At 36.3% G+C, this 24,509-nt stretch overlaps 1 protein-coding gene across 2 annotated transcripts in view; it reads left to right on the top strand.

Annotated features, from left to right (window-relative positions):
• LEKR1 (leucine, glutamate and lysine rich 1) overlaps positions 1-24,509 on the top strand; it is a 185,210-nt gene that overhangs the window by 120,091 nt on the left and 40,610 nt on the right. For both annotated transcript variants that reach the window (XM_043595048.1, XM_043595049.1), the window contains 3 exons: positions 2,137-2,218; positions 11,099-11,176; positions 11,512-11,715. In XM_043595048.1, coding sequence (XP_043450983.1) covers positions 2,137-2,218; positions 11,099-11,176; positions 11,512-11,715 — 364 coding nt within the window. The remainder of the gene's footprint in view (positions 1-2,136; positions 2,219-11,098; positions 11,177-11,511; positions 11,716-24,509) is intronic.

Genomic DNA, 24,509 nt, shown 5'->3' with positions numbered 1-24,509 from the left:
AATCTGGGGCGCCTGGGTGGCTCAGTCGGTTAAGCGTCCGACTTCAGCTTAGATCACGATCTCACGGTCCGTGAGTTCGAGCCCCGCGTCGGGCTCTGGGCTGACCGGCTCAGAGCCTGGAGCCTGCTTCCGATTCTGTGTCTCCCTCTCTCTCTGCCCCTCCCCCGTTCATGCTCTGTGTCTCTCTGTCTCAAAAATAAATAAACGTTAAAAAAAATTAAAAAAAAATTAAATCTAAACCACCTCCTGGGGTTAGATATTCTACTAATTTACTATGTATTTTATGCAAAATAATACTTTTCATTTGTTAAGTATCTCTCTTGGAAGATTCTTAGATATGTTAAATAGATCTATAGCTACACTAGCCATACTTTCATGAACAAATATCATATCCCCTTGCAGCTTTTATAGTTTGAGAGTCCATGTAGGAGAGTTAGAAAGATAAGGACTTTGGGATGAGTTCAACCTGAGTTTGAATCACAGGATCACTTCTAACTAGTTATGTGACCTTTGATAAGTTAGTTACTCAGGTCCTTAGAGTCTTCACTGGTAAAAATAAAATGCGTACCTGTTTTTCATGGTAGCTGTGACTATGAATGAAATGATATGGGAGAAAGCATTTTTTCCTAGTGCCACATAGTGCGTATCAACAAACATTAACCTCCCTCCCTCCTTATTCTTCAGAGGATTTGGTTGAAATCTTTTGGCTGTGTCATTGTGAATAGAACCTCTCTGCAAATCCATATGGACTTAATAACAAAGCAATACATTGTGTAACATTCATGAGAAATTGCTTTGTTCCAGAAGGTTGTACTCAAAAATAAATTATCTGTATGTTATCTTTTCCTTCATATAATCACTCAATCACTGGGAAAGATGTACCCCACAAATATTATCTACCATGTAAGTCCATATTAAATCTTACTTCGAGGGGTTATCCTCTCAAATTGATCACTTAGGCTGAGTTAAAAACCTTCAGTCTAAACTGTTGGCTAATGCATTTATTCATTGGCAGATACCAGGTAAGAGATTCAGAGAAGCTCTCCTTTTATTCTCATTTGAAAAATGGGGCTTATTGCATCAGAGAGAAGTTTGAGAGATAAAATTAAATAATGTATGTGAAAGTACTGGATAAACATAAAGATTTATACTCATGTCTGGAAAATACTTAATTAAAACATTCATTTAGCGTGAATTTGTTTTCTGCTTTAAGCTTTTCTTCATAAAACAAAGTTAAGAAGGCAGATTGAGGATATATAGAGAAATGTATGGATGCATAAAGATTTTAAAGTTTACTATTAAAAATATGTTATTAAAACATCTGAGCAGCTATAACATAGAAATTTTATAATTCCAGTGTGCTAAATTATCTTCTCCATAGAAACCAGTTAGTCCATTTGTGTCAGTGTGTTTTCTACCCTACTCAAAAAGAGTGCCGACAAGGGCTGTCATTGCATTGGGGGTTCAGATCATAGTTCCCACACACAGGCTAATGGCAAGACCCACTTCATGCAAGCCATTTATTCTTTCTGCTTTAGTTTCAGTTCTGCATCCACACACGTTAGACACCGCTGTGTGAATAATCTTCCTCAAACGCTGCTTGAATTCCCCAGACTATGGAAGCCAATTTCCTGCTTGTATATCTTGGCTTTGAAAGTCATTAAAATGCCTATTAGATGCTACCCAGAGTTAACAAATTCTTTACCGGGAGCAATGCACATGGTTTGGCTATTTCAGTTCTGCCAGGAGGCCTCAGCGATACTTCTCAGTTCCAGACCACAAAAGCAAGCTCAGGCAGTCAGGTGTTTCAGAGATGAGCCACATGATCACATCAACATATGTGTGTCAGCTACATACATTTCCTTTCAAAACATCAGTAAAATTTAGGCCATTGGGTGTTTGAAAATTAGCAAGATGATGGGGGCAGAAAGAGGCCAATAAATTGGCTCTGTCAAAAACTATTAATTCTGTGGGGTTTCAGAGAAGAGATGAGCTGCATACCCAGGCAAAGTGGAGTAAACAGCGGCAGTATGCTGCAGGAGCTGAGTGGCAATTCTCAAAGAGTATGGTTTACAATATGAAAATATCTGGACATTTAGAATGTGCTAATCAGATGAATATATTGTGTCATTTCAGGTTTACAATGTCAAGTAGAGGCACTTGGTCTAAAACATCAGAAGGCAGTGACAGAGATTGACAACTATAAAGAAAAGCTCATGTAAGATGAACATTGAACAACCTGTAAAATTTTTAGAAAGATCCTCCCCCACACCTACCACGTGTTCTCTGTGACTCTTTGGCAGTAATTTAGTTGTGTGAGTGTGGTCTCCTGCTTTTCTCAGGTACTTTTCTGGCGTATGTTGTATATTAAAGGATCTGTAAATATTTTTAAATACATGAAATGTTTCTTTCCCTCAGTAAGAGACTTAACTTATTCTTGTATTAAAGGTTTCCCTGGTTGTTCAAACGTAACTTAATGTGAAATATTCTCTAACTTTTGTCTCTTCACATTCTCTCTCTCTTATCTATCCAGAAGAAACAACTTTTAAGTTGTTTCTTAAAATTACCAATTTTAAGTTCAAAAAGATAGTATCTTGTGAAGAAGTATCTTTGAGTATCTTTGAAATGCTGGAGTACTTACACTTTATATAAATGAGAAAGAAAATATTGGAAAACAACTGATAAGAAAATGCCCTTGTAAAATATCCAGAGAACTAACTTTTTTAGAACAGAAGTTTCAAAAATTACTTTATGGTATAAATATCATACATCTATAATTATAGCACTAAGATAGAATTTGTGTAATCTTTGAAAAATAGATTTTGTTTTCTTTGTGGTATATAATCTGATAGCTCTGGTTTTCAGTTCCTATATTTTGGAAGAATGAATCTCGTAAGAAATATAAATATTTAGAATGCTTAGCAACCAACTGTTGTGTTCACTATGAACTACTCCTAAGAACAATGTGTTTAATAAAATTCTTAGCAGCACAAGGAAGAACAAATTCGAAAATACCCTACCAAAGTGATGTATATGTGAATTATTTGTAGCAAAATAATTTGGTTTTGAAAAACAAGAAGAATCAAATATTCAAGCTTTATAACACTGTGATTAATAGTACAGTAAATATAGTAGTTCTGCCATCTGTATATGATGGCTAGGGTTGAAGGAATGAGTGACAGGAGGTCCTTGGATGACTCACTGAGCCCAGGAAGCAACTTTCTGGATGAGAGCAAGCATAAAAAAGAGAAGCAAGATGGTGATTGCAAAAAAAAAAAAAAAAAAAAAAAAGAAAGAAAGAAAGAAAGAAAGAAAAAATCATTCTTCCCCACCCTCTAGTAACATTAGGAAGGGCTTTGGCCATATGGATGCCTCATGTGGAGGACAACCTACTCAGGCCACAGCTACTGTGTGACTTTGGCTTCTTGTAGCTCAGTAAGTGACGAAGTCACATTCCAGGAATAGAAAAGTTGGGCTCGTACCTAACTAAATTAAAAGGGAATTTATGGACCCATCAAGACTCAGCATATGGAACGGAGTCCTGGCAAGTTGGGAGAGAAGCTAACTACAGAAATAAGCATACTGAGGAAAAAGAATAAAGCTCATGGGTTGTGACATGAATTGATTTTTACTGGATAAATTGGCACAGAATTTTCTATATATATAAGGAACATTCCCATTTAATATTGACACATGCTTTGTGGTTTTTTTTATTAATTATATTTTTAACATAATTTATAATGTAAGTGCTGAGAAATAAGAGTCAGAGTAGATTGGAGTTGGAGTGAGAAATACCACCTCACTAAAGTCCATCAAATAAATTACCCGGAGGAAATCACTATACAATTGCAGAAATGCTGATACTTTTGTTTCAGTTTCTAAAACTGATGCTTCCTGGTGATATAAGAACTTTTTTGTTTTAATTTGAGAGACAGAGAGGGAGAATGAGAGAGAGCACACAAGCAGGGGAGAGAGGCAGAAGGAGAGAGGGAAAGAATCTCAGGCTCCACTCTTAGCGTGGAGCCTGACACGAGACTTGATCCCACAACCCTGGGATCATGACCCAAGCAGAAACCAAGAGTCAGATGTTCAACCGATTAAGCCACCCAGGTGCCCCTATAAGAGCTTCTTAAAATTAGAAAATGGGCAGAGTATCCATTTTTTAAAAATTGAGTTATGAAAGAACTGCTTAAATGGCCCCAGTTGCGGGAGACCTTTCTTTATGCTGACTGTATCTGGCTTTTCCATCTCTATTCCATCTACCCTCCTTTACTATGAGGATAGAGTCGGGTGGGCATGTAGGATCAGAGCTAAGACTGTTCAGCTCAGAGCTCAGGAGGTGTCCAGAAGTCAAAAGAATTCACTCAAAATTTTCCATGTACAATTTGTTAATAAATTGGAGATTTACTATCTATATCCAAACCTTTTTGAACTTCCAAAAATTGGAGGTGCTGTGAAATAAAGTTTCTTTAAATTTTTAATCCTCTCCTTTGTGGGGGCTAGAAGTGGAGATCATTTTCACCTATCCAACTTAGGATAGTTTTTTTGTTTCAAGATTTTTAAATGTTTGGATATCAGTTTTGTGGATTTTTACTTAAGGGAAAGAGGCAGTTTTTAAATGGATGAACTTACAAGTTCTTTTTTTCCTAAGATTTATAAGAAAATATTTTCCAAGGTTTGTAAGAACTTGTTATATATTTGAAAACAGATTTAATCAGTAAAGATGTTGAGCTACAAGTAACAAGAGGTAGAGTGGTTTCAGGTTTAGTTGATTGAATGGCTAAATCATCTTGGATCTTGATGTTCTTTCTGTCTCCATCCTGCTGTCGTTAGCACTGGCTTCACTTCAAGCCTAAGTCCCTTGTGATTATGAGATGACTGCAGTTCCAGGTACCACATCCAAATGTAACCAGCCCAGAGGCAGGAAGGGCCTGTTTTTCTGGTGTCTCCTTAGAAGTGAGAAAAAAATTTTCCCAGAAGCCATCAAACAGCCCTCTCTTTACAGCTCTTTGGCTGAACCCTTTGCATACTCTCTCCTAAATAATCACTGGCAAGGGGAACAAGACTACCACAATTAGTTTAGACCAAGCAAGATTTATCCTGAAAGAAGATGATAATGGGCTCTATGGCCAGGAAGAAAACTGTAGTCATGTCCAGAAGGTAGTCAGTAATGCTTGCTAAAGTGATAGAGTGTTAATGAAGCTTTAAAAGCTGATGACATGAGGAAGGCCAGGTGAACTTGATGACCAAGTTCAAGACATGAGGAAGGCCAGTTGTGGTGGACAGAATAATGGCTCCCAAAGATTTTCATGTCCTCATCTGTGAGCATGTTACTCTACATGACAAAAGGAACTTTGCACCTGTGATTAAATTAAGGCTTTTGAGAGAGGGAGATTATCCTAGATTATTCAGGCAAGCCAGATGTCATTGCAAAAGTCCTTATAAGAGGAAAACAAGATGGTCAAAGTCACAAAAGTAGATGTGAAGATGGAAGCAATATTTGAAATGTTGTGATTTGCAGGTAGGTAGACAAAGGGAGCAGAAGCCAAGGAAGTATGGTGGTGTCTAGAAGCTAGAAAAGTCAAAGACACAAATGTTCCCTTAAAACCACCAGAAGGAACACAGCCCTTGTGATGTCTTGATGTTAGGACTTCTTACCTGAAAACTGTAAGATAATCAGTTTGTGTTGTTTTAAACCACTAAGGTTGTGGCAATTTGTTACAGCAACAATAAGAAAATAATACACCAGTGTGTTCAGAGCCTAGTGAGGATTTTGGATTTATGTGGAGGGCAATGGGAAACTATTAGAAGATGTTTGGCAGGAGAGTGAACTGATGTGATTTGTTTTAAAAGGTGGACATGGCAGCTACCTGGAGAGAGGACTGGAGTGGGGGTACAAAAGTAATCAGTGAGACTAGGTGGGATGGCGCACGTTCACGCAAGTGAGAAGTGACTGGTTGACTGTAAGGCTATAGTGTGGAGATGGGGAGAAATATATGCCGGCTTAATCTGCCAGGATTTATTGGTGGAGTGAATGTGACTGGGGAGCAAGAGGACTGGGAAGGAAAGAATAAAGGGTGAGATTTGGGGATTTTTCAACATTAGGGTAGACAATTGAGAGACAGTAGAGTGTAGTAACTAAGAGCCTAGACTCTGGATCCAGACTGCTTCCAGCATCACTACCTAGTAGTTATGTTACTTTGGGCATGTTATTTCTCTCTCTCGTCTCTTTTCTCAACTGTAACGAAGTAAGGGCTGCCTTGAGGTAGCATGAGCTACATAAGTGCTACCCTTTTAATATCATTATTGTGTTGGTATCGTTTGTTGAAGTGGAATAATCTGTAAAAGAAATAGATATGGGGTGAGGGAGATAAGAAAAACTATGCTTTTGATGTATTAGATTTGGAATGCTTTTTGGACAGCAAAGTGCAAGTATCAAGGAAACAGTTTGAGAATGGCTGTTTCATATGAAGCAGTGGAATGGTATGGAAACTTGCCTTTCAAATCAAGAAAAATATACAATAATTTCACCTTATTTCCTTTACGATGATTGACAGGGGTAGCAGAAACCTTTCTAAAGGCTTATTCAAAGCAGTTTAAGAGAAAGGATTAACAGAAGGAATGCAGTGTTTAAAGAGATGTAGGCTTTCTTTCTATTCCCTCCAATTCTCCCTCTCCTCATCCTAATGAGATGAAGAGAACAATTATGTTGTGAAGGATGGACCGTAGAAAGAATGGTTTAACTGGCATGGGGGTGAGAGCTGATCATGGTGAGGGGAGTCCTTGGTATGGTAGGCTCCCTAGATTAATTGTCCACAGAGTTAGCAAAATAACCATTGAAAGAACTGCTATCCTTGCCTCTGGATTTGAAAAATTGTACGTGAGTCTGAACATAGAGTGAATCTCATGGTGGGGCTGCTGAACCTCAAAGAATTTTTTAAAGTTTTAATTTTAATTCCAATTAGTTAACATAGAGTGTTACATTAGTTTCAGGTGTAGATACGGTGATTCAGCACTTCCATACATTACCTTGTGCGCAAAGCATTTTTTAAAGAAACATTTTTGTTTTATTTCAAAGCAAATATATAAAACTTGGAAAAGACAGGAATATACAAAAACGAAAATCATAGTTGTATTTTGATAAATCCTTATAGTCCTTTTTTCTAAGGACTTTTTCTTAAAGTCTACTTTTTCTAAGTAATGTATATTTTTAACATGTTTTCATTTAGTGATATACCCATGTCATTACACAATACATTTGTAGAGAACTATTTTTTTTTTATAATTTTTCATTTATTTATTTGTTTATTTATTTATTTATTTAGAGAGAGCGCACGTGTGAGCAGGGGAGGGGCAGAGAGAGAGAAGGAGAGAGAGAATCCTAAGCAGGCTCGGTGCTGTCAGCACAGAGCCCAACATGGGGCTCCATCTCCCAAACCATCGTGACCTGAGCCAAAATCAAGAGTTGGGCACTTAACCAACTGAGCGACCCAGGCACCCCACTTTTATAGATAACTATGAAATGGCTGTATAGTATTCCAATCTATGGATGAATTATAACTTGCTTACTAAGCTTTTGTTTTTTAGAATTTCTAATTTTTTCATTTTTATAAATAGGGTACTTTGAAATTCATATAGGTAAATCTTTCTACTCACATGTATTTCCTTTGGATAATTTTGCTTGAATCAAACTTAAATAATGTTAAGGCTTTTAATGCATAATGATTCATTGCCTTCCAATAAGATTATACTAATTTTATTCTCAGCAGTGTTTGTAAATAACCATTTCATACCCACTAGCTCATAGTGGGTATAATCACTTTAAAAAATACTAGTTTGATGAAAAATTGTACTCCTGCATATTCTACTCTGTGTTCTTTCCTTTGTGACTCACCTGGTCATAATCTTTGCCCACTTTCTAATGGCATGTCAATCTTTTCCTTATTCTTTCTTTTCTAATGTTTTACTCAGAAATAACTTCAAACTTAACAAAAAGTTATAAACATAATGGTATTACAAAGAGGACCCAAATGACCTTTATCCAGATTAACATTTTAACCCATTTGCTTTCTTCCTCACCTTTCCTTGCCCCCCTTCCTTCTCTCTCTCTCTCCACACACACACACACACACACACACACACACAGTTGTCTTTCCTGAACCATTTGAGGATAAATTACATACAACATGACCCTTTACCTCTAAATACTTCAGTCTGCCTTTCCAGCCTCACTTTCAGTGATACTTTACATAAGGACAGTTATCCTGTGTCATAAATTTACATACTTTAATCTACCACCCATATTCTAATTTTATTAGTTGGTCTTTATAGCATTTTCTCCTCTAGTACAAGACCAGGTAGAGTTAACCTATTTGGCATGTCTCTTGAACCTCCTTAATTCTGGAATATTTCTAGTCTATCTTTGTCTTTTTATGACACTGACATTTTTTTTGAAGAATGCAGAACCTGTCAAACTTTTTTTAAATAAAAAATTTTCATTTACATTGGTGTAATGTTTCCTCTTGATTGTATTAAAAATATGTACTCTCAGCCAGAAAACGACATATGTGGGGAGGTGTCCTTCTCAGGGTATGAACGTCTGCCTGCTCCTCATTTGGTGATGTTAATTTTGATCACCTGGTGAAGGTATTGTTCACTTTGTTCAGTGTATTATTCCTGGTTTTTTTTTGTTCCCTTCCAGTTAGTAAGTGTCTATAAGAGACATCTTAAATACATATACTCTCCTCCTCACCAAAATGTATCCCTAGATGTAGCATCCATTAATGACTTTTGCCTTATCTAAACTTTACCACAGTGATTTCTAAATGATGATTTTTCTGACTCCAGCCATCCCTCTCCATTTATTAGTCCTCAGCATCCTATTTTAAACAAGAGCCTCTCTTCTTATTATTAATATATTTATTTATTCATTCATTCATTTTTTTCAATGGTTTATAATTTATTACTGTACTTAATTATTTTGATACACACATTGTCTAGGCTTAGCCAGTAGGAGCCCCTTCAAGCTGCCTCCTGTGACAATGGAACCTGGTTTCATCATCTTTTATGAGCACTTCCTTATCTTGTGGCATAACAAGATATTTCAGATATACTTACTCTGCTCCAGCCTTGGAATCAGCCATTCTCTGAGTAGCCCTGTTTCCTTTGTATAGGAATGGCCTTAGAGACCAAGATGTAAGTTCTGAGTATGCTCATATGCTCATGTGCTGCTTGATTCTGGTAACGGTTTCATGGCCTTAACACATATGTCAGACATATCAAAGTATATGCACTTAATTGTATGTCAATACAATACCTTAATCTAGTTTTCAAAAAACAGATAATAAAGGAAATAAAATGTTTTAAAAAGACATTTTTACAAAAGAAAAAGTAAAACTAAAATATAGTGCTCAAAGATAAAACTTGGGTAATAAAACTCTAAAGAAAATCAAAGTGATTACCACAAAATTCATGAAAATGGATATTTTGGAGAGGAGGGAGTTAGCTATGATTGGGACCAGGGACATGAAGCTTCTAGGGTAGCTGGTCAGGTTTTATGTTTTTACATGAATGGTAGTTATAGGAGTTTTCTCCTTATAACAATTCATTATGTAATTATTTCATGCAGTTCTCTATTGCTTATAATTTTATCATATTTATAATAAAAGGGGTTTAAAAATAAATTAATGTTGTTCATGTTCATGATACAAACAATTACTTACTAGAAATTAAAGTCACTCTGCAAGTAGGGCAAACTTATTGACAATCTAACAAACATACTTCATTGTACAGTTTATAGGCTATTTTAAGGTACATTCAGATAATGACTTATTAATAAGCAGCCTACACAAACTTAAACTGGGATATTACTTTTTCTTAATATATTAACTTTTTGAGTATTGTTATAAAAGCCAATTATATAAAATGAAGACATATGTTTATTTCCGTTTTGGAATTTCCATTTGGTTCATTTTAATGGTTTGTTTTTCTGCTGAGATTTATCATCTTTTCACTAATTAGAGTGGATTTTTCTTTATGTCTTTAAGCAGAGTTGTGGCTGCTCTTTGAAAAATCCCTGCCTGCTAATTTCAGTATCTGGGTCATCTCAGAGGTAGTCCCTATTAACTGTCTTTTCTCCTGGGAATAGGTCATGCTTTTCTATTTCTTCCTGCATTGAGTAATTTTCATTATATTCGGGGCATTCTGAATATTATGTTATAGAAATTCTAGATTCTGTTATATTTCTCCAAATACTATTATTGGTGGGAGTAGGAGTAGTGTTGCTTTAAGCAGGCAGTTAATTTGATTGGCTTTAGACTGTAAACTCTGTCTCTAGGGCAACAGCTCAAATCTCTAATTTTTTTTTATCTTAGGCTGCTTGGAGTCTGCCCTGTGCATTTTTAGTTCAGGGCGCAGCCAGATGTGTGGGTAGCGTCTTTATGCAGTATTGGGACTCTCTGTCTTTGGCTCTCTCCTATTTTGATTCACTCCTAACTTTCTAGCAATTATGGTTGACCCTAACACTGTACTCTCCTTCTTTAGGCCAGATTGAGTGTGTTTTCTATCAGAATGTCAGTTCCTCTGCATGGTGCAGACTGGGGACTCAGGTTTGAAAATCTGACCCCCATGCTGTCACCTCATTCAAGGTGTCAACTTCCCTCCAGAATCTTCTTGCTTTTGTTCACTTTTCAATGCTTTCAAATAGGGGCTTTTCTTTTTAATGTTGTCCAAAGCTTAGACTTTTTATTTATGTGCAGATCAGTCTGATAGGAGCCTACTTAGCAATTATAGCAGTGGCCTGAATGTTTATTTCTTTAAAGAAATAATAATATAAATATGCTAAGGAATTTATTTTTACGGATAAATAAAATGATATAGAAAAACACATTGTTGGACTACAAGTAATTTTTTTGGCAAAGAAAAAAAAACCCTTAACTATATACTTCTAACTTCAAGGAAGTATGCATATATAACCACAAATAGGATATAAAGATAATAAGAAAAGTAATAAAGGAAAAACATGTTTTTTAAAAAGGGAAACATTTATACTTGAACTATTTTGAAATAAAATATTTGAACTTCTTTCATATTATTTTAGGAATAAATCTAATGAAGCTGATGACTGTCAAAGAGAACTTAGAAAACTGAAGTTTGAATCCATTATTTCTGAGTCACGGTATACACTGCAAATTTTAAATTAATATTTTTAGTAATTAAATTTGAAATCATGTTTTAAATAACATTTTATTTGAAATGTACTTAGTTTTTCTTATTGTATTATTTACACATTGAGTACCTAATTTAAGTTTATAATATCTTGAAGTTCATTGATTTTGCCTCTTTCTAGATGGGAAAGTTTTAATCACACAGAACTCTCCATTTTCTTAGTTTGAAAAAAAAATTTTTAAGTTAAAATTATAGTCTTTAGTTTCAAATGAGATTTTCATATATCTTTGATAAACATAGAAATATAGTGTCTAATGTGTATTTTTTTTTCCTATTCCATTTTAGGCATACCAGATTGCTTAAAGAGAAAGAGGATTCTTTAATGGCTTGTCAACAAATATATAAAACTTTACAGGAAGAACTGACTGCGAAAGAAAGACAAGAAGAAGACATAAAAAGAAGAATTAACTTTGCAGAAAATGAACTACAGATAACCAAAACTCTTCTGCATCAGACAAAGGAAGAGGTTGTAACGCTGAAAAGTGAAAGGTGCAGTCAACAATAATTTCTTCCAAAAATAATTTGTTTAAGTCAGTGTTCCACATATATTTGAAATATCAAAGTCTTACATATACTAATAACAGTAGAATCACAGGATTAAAGAAATATTTCACATGAAAGGCCATCACATCCAACCACCTCCTTTAGTGATTAAACTAAAGCCCCAATTGGTTAAAGAACATGCTTAAAGTCATATAGCTAGTGAAAATAGAGATGGAATCCACATTGTATTTAGTGTTAGATTTTTATTGAAAAGAATCAATGTGTGAAAAGACCACGTATGATACTTATACTACCGAATTTCACCTGGACCAATAATTGCTGGATTCTATCACTTTGCGACAGAGAAACATCTTTTTGTATCACTTTTTCCTTTTATTAGCTCCTACTTTTCTTCTCTGTTATTTACCAGTACCTCTTCTTGAGGGCTCTCCACAAAGATAACTCTGGTGTTCAAGTAGTGAAGGGATAGTAAAAAGCATGTTCATTTAGTCATCCTAGATATTGTTGCTCAGTTAATTTGTCTTTAAATTAACCTTATTTGTATTTCGTATCTCAACCCTGCTTTCTTTCTCTCTTTTTGTTTTTATTTGCCTGGTATGTCTGTACTCATTCTTTTTGAATTCTTTTGTTTTAAATGTATATCTGATAATATAACATACATTTTGGGGCTTTATTTTATTAGGTTTTATCAAATATGGAAGTCTAATGGGAGGTATTATCCCATTTACATTTATTGATATAACTATCATATTCCAAAAGAACACAAGTTCCATAAGGGCGAGAATTTTTGTCTTGTATTATTCTCTGTGCACAAAAGGCAAAATTGGCTGTTTGTTTTCCATTCTTCCTATAATTTTTTTGGTTTATTTTTTGTTTTGCTAATTTCATTTTATGCATATTGGGTTTCTAACTTAGAAGATTTATAATTTTGTTGTTGTTGTTGTTCTTTACAAGGATAGCTATTTGCCCCCAGAGGAAGAGTCTGGGAGTGGCTAGCCAGCAGCTTAGAATTAAGTTAATTGTCTCAGAACTTTCTCATTAACTCTTTGCCCTGGGTCCTATCTGTCTCTACTTCAGGCTAGGAGGAGTCTGTCCAGTTCACAGGGGAATAATTCTTATCTCTGGTCCATCCCAGGATAAGATGAACACCTGCAGTGCTGATTGCTACCCAGCATTTCTTCCTGATTCAACCATACCAATAATCTGCTTCTTGCAAATATCATATACCTTATAGTTAAATGACTCTTCATTCCACCCCACCACCTCTACCATTTCACAATTACATAGTTGCTCAGCCCATAGCATATTAGAAGCAGCAATTTCATAAGCAGGGAATTTGTAAGAGCCAGGTTTACTAATAACAAGAAGGAATGGCAGCTGAAAGATTGACCATGCATAGAAGAGAAAAAAACTATAAATGCAAACTAAAACTTTAAAAGCATTGCAATTTGACCCAATATACGATAGAAACAACCCTACACACATTTGTAACTGTTTCTATATTTATACATGGGTTTATAACTGATGACCATCGTGATAACCGTGAGTGATAAAGATAAAAATCAGCCATATATTCTACTTAAAAAGTACAGAATCATATATCCTAAGATACCATGAAATAAATAAAAAATGTTTAAATCTTCTGTTCATAACTTTGGTTATCTGAATAATTTTCTTATATCGCTGTATCATCTAAAATACCCCATTTCTGGGGCGCCTGGGTGGCGCAGTCGGTTAAGCGTCCGACTTCAGCCAGGTCACGATCTTGCGGTCCGTGAGTTTGAGCCCCACGTCGGGCTCTGGGCTGATGGCTCAGAGCCTGGAGCCTGTTTCTGATTCTGTGTCTCCCTCTCTCTCTGCCCCTCCCCCGTACATGCTCTGTCTCTCTCTGTCCCAAAAATAAATAAACGTTGAAAAAAATAAATAAATAAAAATAAAATACCCCATTTCTAATGATGTCCGATTAATTAGATTTCATTGTTTATCTGAATGACTGCTATCTTCTTTATAGTGGTCATTGAAAAGTCCCTGTCTTTGTTCAGACGTCTCTGGAACACTTTTCTGAGGATTGACTTAAGTGCAAATATTTTAGAATATTCTCTGTATGATATATCTTTGCCCTTTAGGGATGAATTTGATTTTTTAAAACCATATCAGTAGGTTCAGTGAAAGCAAGTTGAGTGACTATGGAGGGAAAATCTGGGAAATACCATGTAGGATCAAAATTAAATTTTTTTTCTATGCTTACTAAATTATCTCTGGCTACAATTTGAAGACGGCAGTCTTATGAATGTTTTGAGGATTGACGGCATCATTAGACTAAATATATAACTTTCTTGGGGGATTGCTTTGAAATACACAATCACCTGGATATATATAGGTTTTTCTGTGTTTTAAAAACAGAAATAAAAATGTGCTTATAGACCAGTAAGTTAACATATTATCATAGGATTACTCCTAGACATAAATGTCCTTTTTCTTTGTCAAATTTTGTCTTCCTTGTCCTCCGTTGTATCCTCAGAGTATGACACATATCCACTCGATAAATAGAATGAATGGCTTGCTTTGGGTAATTTAGTCAACAGTTGTTTGTTGAGCATTGACTATATGCCAGGTACTATGTACTCTGGGGATATAACAATAAATCTGAAACATCCCTGTCCTCAAGAAGCTTGCATTCTAATGAGACACATAGTAAAAGAAAAAGTGAAGTGCTAACTAGAATAAGTACAGATTGTGACAATGGATATAAAGGAAAAGGGTATTGTAGCTGAGACTGATAGAAAAAGGGCCTGATTTGTAAAGGGAAGTCATAAAAGTGACTTCTGAGATGATATATAAAGGAAGCCAAGTGAAAGTTACCAGGCCAAAAGCCAGGAAGAGCTTTATAAGCAAAGAACAAGCTTGGTGAGTTCTCAGAAATGGCAGTATGACTGGAGGCCTAGCAAGTGTGAGTGAGGCAGGTGAGAGCCAAATCAGGCAGAATCTCTCTGGCCTTTATGGATTTGGGTATTATTTACAATGCAATGAAAAGAAACCATTGAAGGGATTTAAGCAGAGGAGTGACACTGTGGAAAGGTCATTCGGGTCCTGAGTGGAGGTGTGGCAATTGAGCAGTGGGAGCCAGTCAGGTAATTTACTGTTTTTATATTAATAAAAGGATTTTATGTATAGTTAAACCTAACAGACATGAGAAAAATGAAAGCCTTCAGCTCCCACACCCTGCTAGCTTCTGCTGGGTTATTTAAATGTCTGTACCAAATGGATGATGGCAAAACAGCCAGAGCTTACTCTGTGTTGAGCCAAAGGGTAGACACATGAAAGCCCCGTGAAGAGCCTATCTTGAAGAAAAATGACCTTTTGAAAGCTTTTGACACTGCTGTCCAAACCTGCCTTGAAACTTGGTCTTCCTTTGACTGCAGGGCCAACCTGTTAACCTGCCCCTTTTCTGTCTCTGTTTTGGTTCTTTCCCATTCCCTCCTCTGATCCCCTGACAGCAGATATTCCTTAAGGTTCATGTATGAACTTGGCTTTCCACTGTCCACTTTCTTCCCTTCAGTAGTAAACTGTCTCTCAGCTGAGCACATTTTCTCTTAAAGCTTTGATTTGAAGTGCCAGTGGGACCTCTATATAGAGGTGTCCCTAAGCAGTTGGAGATGTGAAAGTCCTTCCAAAACAAGAAGCTGGGCTCGGGAAAAACTTTTAAAATAGAAGCACTTGATAACACTCACAGAGCTTCTTGTTCAGTAGTACTGGGCGGTGTCTGGAAATGGACTGCACAGCAACGTCCCAAACCACCGTCATGGAAGGACTGCAGCCAACCAGGCTGCCAGATGTGCTCTCCGAAGGCCAAAGCCCAGGCTGCTCCCAGTGACAGAGTGTGCTTCCGTAGACTCAGGCGGTCTCACGTATGCGCTACCCCTCCTCCCTCACCCCACTGATATCAGAACCTCTGCCAGAACTCCCCTAGGACCACTATGAAAAACGTGCAATTCAGAAGCTATGTAGCTTCAGCAGAGGAGAAAAGGAAGGGGTAAAAAGCCAAAACTGACCCTAGAAAAAAATTGGTAGAACTGAATTTGAGACAAGAAAGGAGTTGGTGACTAGGAAATAGTTGATGGATAGGACAAATCTATTTAATGAGGTACTGCTTTCTTCCCCTTCCCTCCACTCAGCTGAGGAGGCTTTGTTAGGAGAAGAGCCTCCGCTGGAAGGAAGAGAAGTGGGTGCTTCAAGATCACAGATGCTGAGGGTAGAGGTCTGGCCAGCTTGGTTACAGACACACTGAGGCTGGAGAGAGAGGTCTCCTTTGTGGAAGAGGAAGAAGGCAGCAAGGCACAGTGGGCAGCACCAGAGAAAAGTACAGCTATTTTCTAAATTCTGTACAAAGGCAGCTCTGTGCTCTCATGCTTCTAGGTTACAAGGTCTTATCAGCCAGACCCAGAACTCTGCCCAGAGCCATCCATTTGTGACACTGCCTCGGGACCATAGTGGATCAAGTAGGGTTCTGTGGGCCGGCCTGTAGGCCTAATTCCATTTTATAGAATTTTATTTTATTTCTACAGTAAAATGTGTTTGGAATTCCCTATAACCAGCTTACAGATACGTTCTATAAGGACATATGTGTTTAAGCTTGGAGACTGCCCACATATAACACTTAGAAAAATTTATGCACTAACATGTGGGCTACAACCATACTGCCGAAACTCGCAGCTGTCTGTAACAGCTCTCTGTGCAGTCCCAAGAGCTGTATTAGCACCATCTTGGTAAGTTCCAAGAGCAAAAATAGAAAAATACTTCCTGTGATTGACTTGCCAGTAACAGGATGGGATTAGTGAACAACATTGTTGGAGGAAAAGCTTAGTTTCAACCAAAGTTAGGTGGAGGTTGCTTACGTGTAAATTCTTCCGTGAAATAAATAGGTCTGTATCTCTTTATCTAGCTCTTTATCTATTTTAAGCGAAGTTTATTTAAGTGTTCCTTGTTCCTCCAGACAGGTACCTTTTAGGCTATAGGGAAGGGTTTTATTCCCCCTCCCCCCCACACGTAACCTTAACTTCTTTACAATTCCTGGGTTCTCTCCTTTCTCTCTTTGTCTTTGGTGTTTGTTTGTTCATTTTTAATTGAAAGCTAGAAACCCTCTCCCCAGAAGAGTATACACAAAATCTAGTACATTTTGGAGGGGGGGAGTTTCATGGAGTTTCTGACTTTTCTATAAATGACTGACCCCATGATTAAACATGGATGCTGCCTCATGTTCTTTCTCCCCTCTCTCCTCCTTTTCTTCCTCTCCCCGTCCTGTCCTCTCCCTTTCTCCCTCTCAAACTCTCTCACACACAATCCACAATTATCACAGTTGTGGGGAGCCCTCTAAGGGCTTCTATTATCATGTCCTGAGCGAGATGCTGTGCAGTGTTACGTGGCACTCCGTGGAAGGAGTAAGGGATCTGAAAACCAATCTGAACTCTGCTGTCCTAGCCACTTGCCACAGGGGAAGGAGCTCAGCTTTTTCGCGTAAGTAAGTATGCCATTCCCCTCTCCCCTTACCAAGCCTTCAGTCTCTAGGTCTGTCCCCACCCAGAGGGAGTATGGTTTCCAATTTACCTCTAATTCCCAGAGGGGAGGTCATTTCCAAATTTGCCCAAAGGCACTGGCTGGCAGCGCTGGGCCTTCACCTGTGAAGCAGGTGTCATTTTCCACAGTTTCCATATGAGGAAAGAGTAAGCAAGGCTTTATCTCTCACTCAGGGTCACATAATTGGCAAAGACAGAAATCAAGCTCATTGTGTCTCACCTTATTAACCACCTCCACTATACTTCCCGTAGTTCCCTCAGCATCTGTCTTGAAGGGCTGTTTTGTCACTTCTCTCTGTTTGACTTCTTTCTCATGTTATAACACTGAGCCTTCAGGGGACTCCCAGCCTTGCAGAAAGCAGGAGAACCCAGAGTGCTCCCTTTGTGTCTCCTCACCCCCTCTCCTCACTTACCCCACCCTCCAATCTTTCAGGATTCTTCCAATCACTCAGTAAATATTAGATGGTGACTTTTGTCTTCTATTCTCTAGTGTCTTGGCAAAATCAGAAGTGGAGCTGTATCTTCAAAATGAAAATAGAATAGTAACATCTCACAACACATTTTAGAAGACAAGAAACTTAGTGTTTACTTAATGAGTCTTGTCATATTTTCATGAAGGTTAAAAAAATGAGAAGTATAGAATATAAAAAAAGGATTCAGGAGCAGTGAGTGTTTAAAGGGTCTGTTACTTCATGGTACTGTGGCTTACTATAAAAGAATGGACTTTAGAATTAGGCAAACTTAGGTTTAAATCTCAACTTTACCAGTGACAAGTTTGGACAGCTTAGCCACTTTAAGGCTTTTTCTTTACCTGTAAAATGAGGATAGTAATGATAACCGTCTTCTCATGAAGATTGAAGCATCTCGTATTATAGCTGGTGGGTTGTAAGGGCTCAGAAAACGATTTCCCTCTCTTTCATTCTTCCTGATGTTGATAACCCGTTAAAGCATCATATCTTATTAATGTTTATACCCTGCACCAGTGATGTAGGTATTTATTAAATGTCTATTGAATTCAATATTATCTGCTTTACTCTTCAAGTTGTAAAGATTAGTCCATGGAGTGATTCAATTTGGATGCTAGCCTATTAGTTTAAAGTATTATGAAACAAAATGTTTTAAGTAATAACATTCTAAAATAATAAACCTTGTCATGCTTTTCTCCCGAGATTCCCCTCTTTCTCTGATTTCTTATCGGCAGCTCTTAGAACAAGAGGCTTGCCAAACTTTTTATGATACCACAGACTTAACTGCTTTTAACTAAGGCAAGAGTTGTGGCAAAATCAAAATTATCTCTTTGATTGACAATGTGAAGACATCTCTAAAAGAACAACTTGTGAAATAGAATTTAAAGCTGTCGTTTGGCATTATGGTTTGACATTTGTTTGCAGTTACGTTTTTAACTGCAATTAAGGGAATCTAGATTTTTGCATGTATGTATGAAATTAGATTCTCATTTTCTTTTGGGTCTAAGAATTTTAAAGTTAAAATTTTAAAAATAAATGCTCTTAATTGCTAGAGATCCTAATTTGCCTATTGTGCCAACTCCGGAGATGTTATTTTTAAACAATATTTCATGAAATTGCAGGGTAGAATGCTACAGATAGCCACAACTCTCTCTCCAATATGAAGAGCAAAGGCAGCATAACACACTGCAGGGAGCTCAAGGCTGGTATGAGCTTGAGCTGGCATTGCCTCTTGTGATTTGTGTCACTTTAGATAGTCACTTACTACTTCAGGATCTTGTTTCTTCTAAAACTTAGGGAATTGCCTTCATGTATTATCAAAAAATGGCAAGAAAGAACCACTGCTTCACCAGAGACTAAAACAGTGCCTGATATATAATAGGCACTCAATAAATATTTGCTGGATAGATGGATGTATGGATGAGAATTAATTTAACCCCAACTAAACCACTGATTGCTGGATTTTTTTCTAAGTTTATGTATTTATTTTGAGAAAGTAAGAGAATATGTGTGCAAGCAGGGAAGGGACAGAGAGAGAGAGAGGGAGAGAGAGAATCCCAAGCAGGCTCCTCGCTGTCAGCACAGAGCCTGACACAGGGCTCGAACTCACAAACTGTGAGATCATCACCTGAGCCAAAATCAAGAGTCGGATGCTTAACTAACTGAGCCCCTGACTGCAGGATTTAAAGCCCAAAAGCACCCAGTGTTTCTCTCAGGTCCAGAGAACTTCTGACTTCTCAAAAATCAGAGGTGGGAATACAATCCAAACAGCTGGGTTCTAGTGATAATCTTCTTTATTGGATTCTTAGTAAAATCTAAATTTAGGACCTAAATCTGCATTGTTTCCTGTAACTCTAAAGTATCTTTATCTCTAGAACTGGTTCTGAAGAAGAAATTAGATGGCTACACATTTGCAGCTTTTTATAACATGGGAAAATATGGAATATGCATCTAACAATATTTTATTTCTTATCATTCCACTAGTTTTCTAGCAAAAAAGCTCATGAGAGTCAAAGTTGATCCTTTTTAGTTTCTTTCAACACAAGCTTGTCTTTTCCTCATCAGTGTCTTAAAATGGGTTTGTATTCCTAAACAATGTATAAGCTCTTCCATGTATACCACATAATTGTGGTTTTTATTTTTGGAATCAGGATTATCTTTTTCACGCATGTAATCATCTCCATATACATTAGTCAGTGCCTGTTTCATGCTAACCAAGGGCAGTAAGTGTTTGTACAGTCATATATGATTATTCTTTCTGCCTTGTCCCACTAAAGAATCATACAAGGGTTGTTAGAGTCTGGATCAGAGGCTCAGCAGGAATCAAAGAGATCTGAAAGTATTTCTCATTCCTATAGCCATAAATATCAAACAAACTTACCACTTCAGACTTTAAGTTCATAATTTTTATAAGAGTTCACTGAAAACATCTTGTATTTTCTGGAAATGTCATAGGGAACTTCATAACTATGAAAATTCAGTGAATAATTATCACTTCATTAACATTGTTTAAACCTTGGCCTATTATTTTTTAGCGTCTGTAATTTACCAGACTTTCTCAGTTTTTGTTCTAAAAGGAAACATAACAGCACCGGTGTTTTGTACTGGGTCCATCAGAGGAATGTATATGGAATGGATTCTACTTTTGGTGGTATCTAAATTATAAGTGTCTCCAGAGAGACTGAAATCTGAGCATCTCAAATACTCAGCACCACCCATTTTACAATAAAGGTAACTTCTAGTGTACTAACAGGCACCCATCTGGAAATGCTCATTGGAATTTTCTAATCAGTAAGACCTCTTTTCAAATGGGAAACATGGCTTAAGAAATAAAATGGAGTGAATTGTCAAGACTGTGCTGTCTGCTACTTCTAACAAGTGCATGGCCAGCCACATCCATTCTGTATACTGGCATTTTGAAAACCAGGTCAAGTACTGCTTCAGTTTCCTTTGCTGCTGCTCCTTATTTGATTAAGTTTACTATTATCAGATTCTAATCTCATACCTAAACTTGTATAATATCACTTGAAGGTAGACTATGGCATTGGTTTTCTATTGCCGCTATAACAACCTCCAATTTAGTGGCTTAAAACATCACAAACTTATTATCTTACAGTCAGAAGTCCAAATGAGTGTTAAGGAACTAAAATCAAGGTGTCACTAGGGTTGGTTCTTTCTGGAGGCTCGAGGGGAGACCCCATTCCTTGCCTCTTCCAGCTTTTAGAGGCTGCTGGCATTCTTTGGATCCTAGCCTCATGAATCTAATCTCTGCTTCCTTTGTCACATCATCACCTTCCCCCATGTTAGTGATCTTGCCTTTCTCTTATAAAGACCTTGGTAATTACATTTAGGGCACAACCAGATAATCCAGGATAATCTCCCCATCGCAAGACCCTTAATTTAATCACATCTGCAAAGTCCCTCTTGGCATATAAAGTAACGTGTTTACAGACTCTGTGGATCAGGATTGAAAGCAGTTTTCAGTCTACTACAACTGTGGTAAGTTAAAGATGGCTATTTTAACCCCTTAGGAGCCACTAAAATAAACCTAAACAAAAATTTATAGCTAATAAGACAAAAAAAGTAGATAAAATAGAATCCTAAGACATACACAAAATCCACAAGAAGGCAGAAATGGAAGGAAAAGGACACAGCAGATGAGACAAATAGGAAACAAAGAGCAAGGCAATAGATATAAGCATATCAACAACTCAATTAAATGTAAATTGTCTAAACAATCCAATTAAAAGCCAAAGATTATCAGATTGTATTTAAAAAAGTAAGATTCAACTATAAACTGCCTATAGGAAATTTCTTTTAGATGTAAAGACACAAGTTAAAAATAAAAGAATGAAAAAAATATACACCAGGCTGACACTAATCTAAAGAAAGTTGAAATGCTTTAATATCATATGAAGTAGATTTTAGAACAAAGAATATTACCAGGAATAAAGAAATTCATTTCATAATGGTAAGTTAATCAATCCATCAGGAGGCCATAACAATCCTAAATGTTTATGCATACAATAACAGAGCTTAAAAATACATGCAGCAAAAACTGATAGAACTGAAAGGAGTAGACAAGTTCATGATCATTGTTAGATATTCCAATAGCCTCTCACAACAATAGATAAAACAAGTAGAAAAATCAGTAAGGCTATAGAATACTTAAGCTTTGCAATCAACTTAATCTAATTGACATGTATGCAACATCCCACCCAACAACAGCAGAATATATATATTTTTTCCCCAAAGGCATACAGATATTCACCAAGATATGGTTGAGCAATGAAGCAAAACTAAAGAAGTTTAAAAGAAATCAAATCATACAGAATGTGTTCTCTGGTCACAATGTAGTTAACTTAGAAATAAATAACAGAGGGGTACCTGGGTGACTCAGTCAGTTAAGCATCTGACTGTTGATACCGGTTCAGGTTGTGATCTCAAAGTCCTGAGATCAATCCCTCCATCCAGCTCCATGCTGACCATGGACCCTGCTTGGAATTCTTCTCCCACTCTCTTTCTATCCTTCTCTCTGCTTGGAATTCTCTCTCTTCCTCTCTTTCTACCCTTCTCCCACCCTGTCTCTCTCTCTCAAAATAAACACTAAAAAAAAAAGGAAAGAACAGAAAAGTGTCTGGGAAATCCCCCAAATGTTTGTACACTTTATAACACAATTCTAAATAAGACATAGGAAAAGAAAATATTGGAAGGGAAATTACAAAGCATTTTAAACTAAATGGAAATATCAACATTTGTAGGATGTCACTAAAGCAAAACTTTGGGGAGCAAATTTATAGCAATAAATGTGAAAAAAGAAAAAAAAGTCTCAGCTCCCACCTAAGAAACTGCAAAAAGAAGAGCAAACAAAATCCAAAGTAAGAAAGTTAAATAATAAAGATCAGAGCAGAAATCAATGACCTAGAAAACAAAAACAATATAGAATATAAAAAATTAGTTCCTTTGAAATCTATAAACTTAAAAAATCTCAATCCAGATTGATCAGGAAAAAACCAGAATTTACTGGTATGAGGAATGGAGAGGCAACATTACCATATATTCTTCATATATTAATATAATAATAAAAGAATATTAGAAAGGAATTTATGCCACTACTTTTGACAACTCTGGTGAAACAGAAGATTTTTAAACATAAACTACCAATGTTCACTGAAGAAGAAATAGATAACCTGAATTTATAGTTTAAAATTTTCCCACAAAGAAAACTTCTAGCCCAGAAAGCTTCATTGGTGAATTTTACCAAGCATTAATGAAGAAATAATACTACTTCTAAAACTCTTCCAGAAAATCGAAAGGGAAAGAATAGTTCTTAATATATTTTATGAGGCCAATATTACCCTGATAATAAAACCTAACAAAAACGTTACAGGAAAACTAATAAGCCAATATCCTTCATGAGCATAAATGCAAAAATTCTAAACAAAATTTTAGTAAATTTAATCCAGCAATGTATAAAAAGGAAAAAAAATTGTGAATGTGTGGGGATTATCCGAGGAATTCAAGATTGGTTTAACAATCAAAACTCAAATCACTGTTATTTAATATATTATACTAAAAAAGAAAAATTATTATGCCAATAGAAGCAAAAAATAAAAGAACAATTGACAACACACTTATTCCTGATTTTTTTTTTAAATCTCAGCAAAGTGATACAAGGCATCTAAAAAAACCTACAGATAACATCATACTTAATGGTGAAAGACTAAATGCTCTCTTAAGATCAGGATCAAGAAAAATATCCACTGTTAGCACTTCTATTCAAGATTGTGCTGAAGGTTCTAATCAGTACAATCAAGTAAGAAAAAAAAAAGGCATCAGACTGGAAAGAAAGAATAAAACTGTCTATTCACAGATGACGTGCTCACTAACATTAAAAAAAAAACAAACCTATGAAATCTACAAAAGAAGTCACTAGAACTGGTAAGTGAGCTTAGTAAGGTTTCAAGAAAAAAGACAAATACCCAAAGTCAAGTTAATTTCCATATATTTGCAGATAACAATTGAAATTAAAAAGCAATATCTACAAAAATAATTCAAAACACATGAAATACTCAGGGATGAATCCAACAAGAGATGGGCAAGACCTGTACACTGAAAACTACAAACACTGCTGAGGGAAATTAAAGAGGACCTAAATAAATGGAGAGATATATAATGTTCATGGAACAGAAGACTCCAATATTATTAAAAGGGTAGTTATCACCAAATTAATTTATAGACTCAATACAATCACAATAAAAACACTAGCAGAACTTTTTGTAGAAACTAACAAGCTAATTCTAAAATTCACATGGAAATGCACCAACATTCACATGGAATAACCAAATCAACTTTGAAAAAAAAAACTGAATAGTCAAAAGATCAAAGTCAGTGTCTGACTTCAAGACTTCTTGAAAAGCTACAAATATACTCAAGACAGTGTGGTATTAGTCTTAAGAAAGACAAATACATCAGTGGAACAGAATAGAGAACCCAGAAATAGGCACACATATATGGTTAATTGGTTTACTACATGGCTACCAAAACAGTTCATTGGAGAAAGGATAGTATTTTGAAACTGTTGGTGCTGGAACAATTGTAAATGCATGTACAAAAAAATGAAATTTGCTTCATACTATGAAATATGTATAAATCTGAAATATATCATAGATCTAAATTTAAAATCTAAAATTGTGGTGTATCAATACAATAAAATACTATTCAGCAGTAGAACCACCAT

Source organism: Prionailurus bengalensis, chromosome C2, assembly GCF_016509475.1.
Source record: "Prionailurus bengalensis isolate Pbe53 chromosome C2, Fcat_Pben_1.1_paternal_pri, whole genome shotgun sequence".
In the NCBI taxonomy this organism is placed as follows: Eukaryota; Metazoa; Chordata; class Mammalia; order Carnivora; family Felidae; genus Prionailurus; species Prionailurus bengalensis.
Note: the sequence above shows the minus strand (reverse complement) of the source record. Positions and strands in the feature narration are given on the sequence as shown.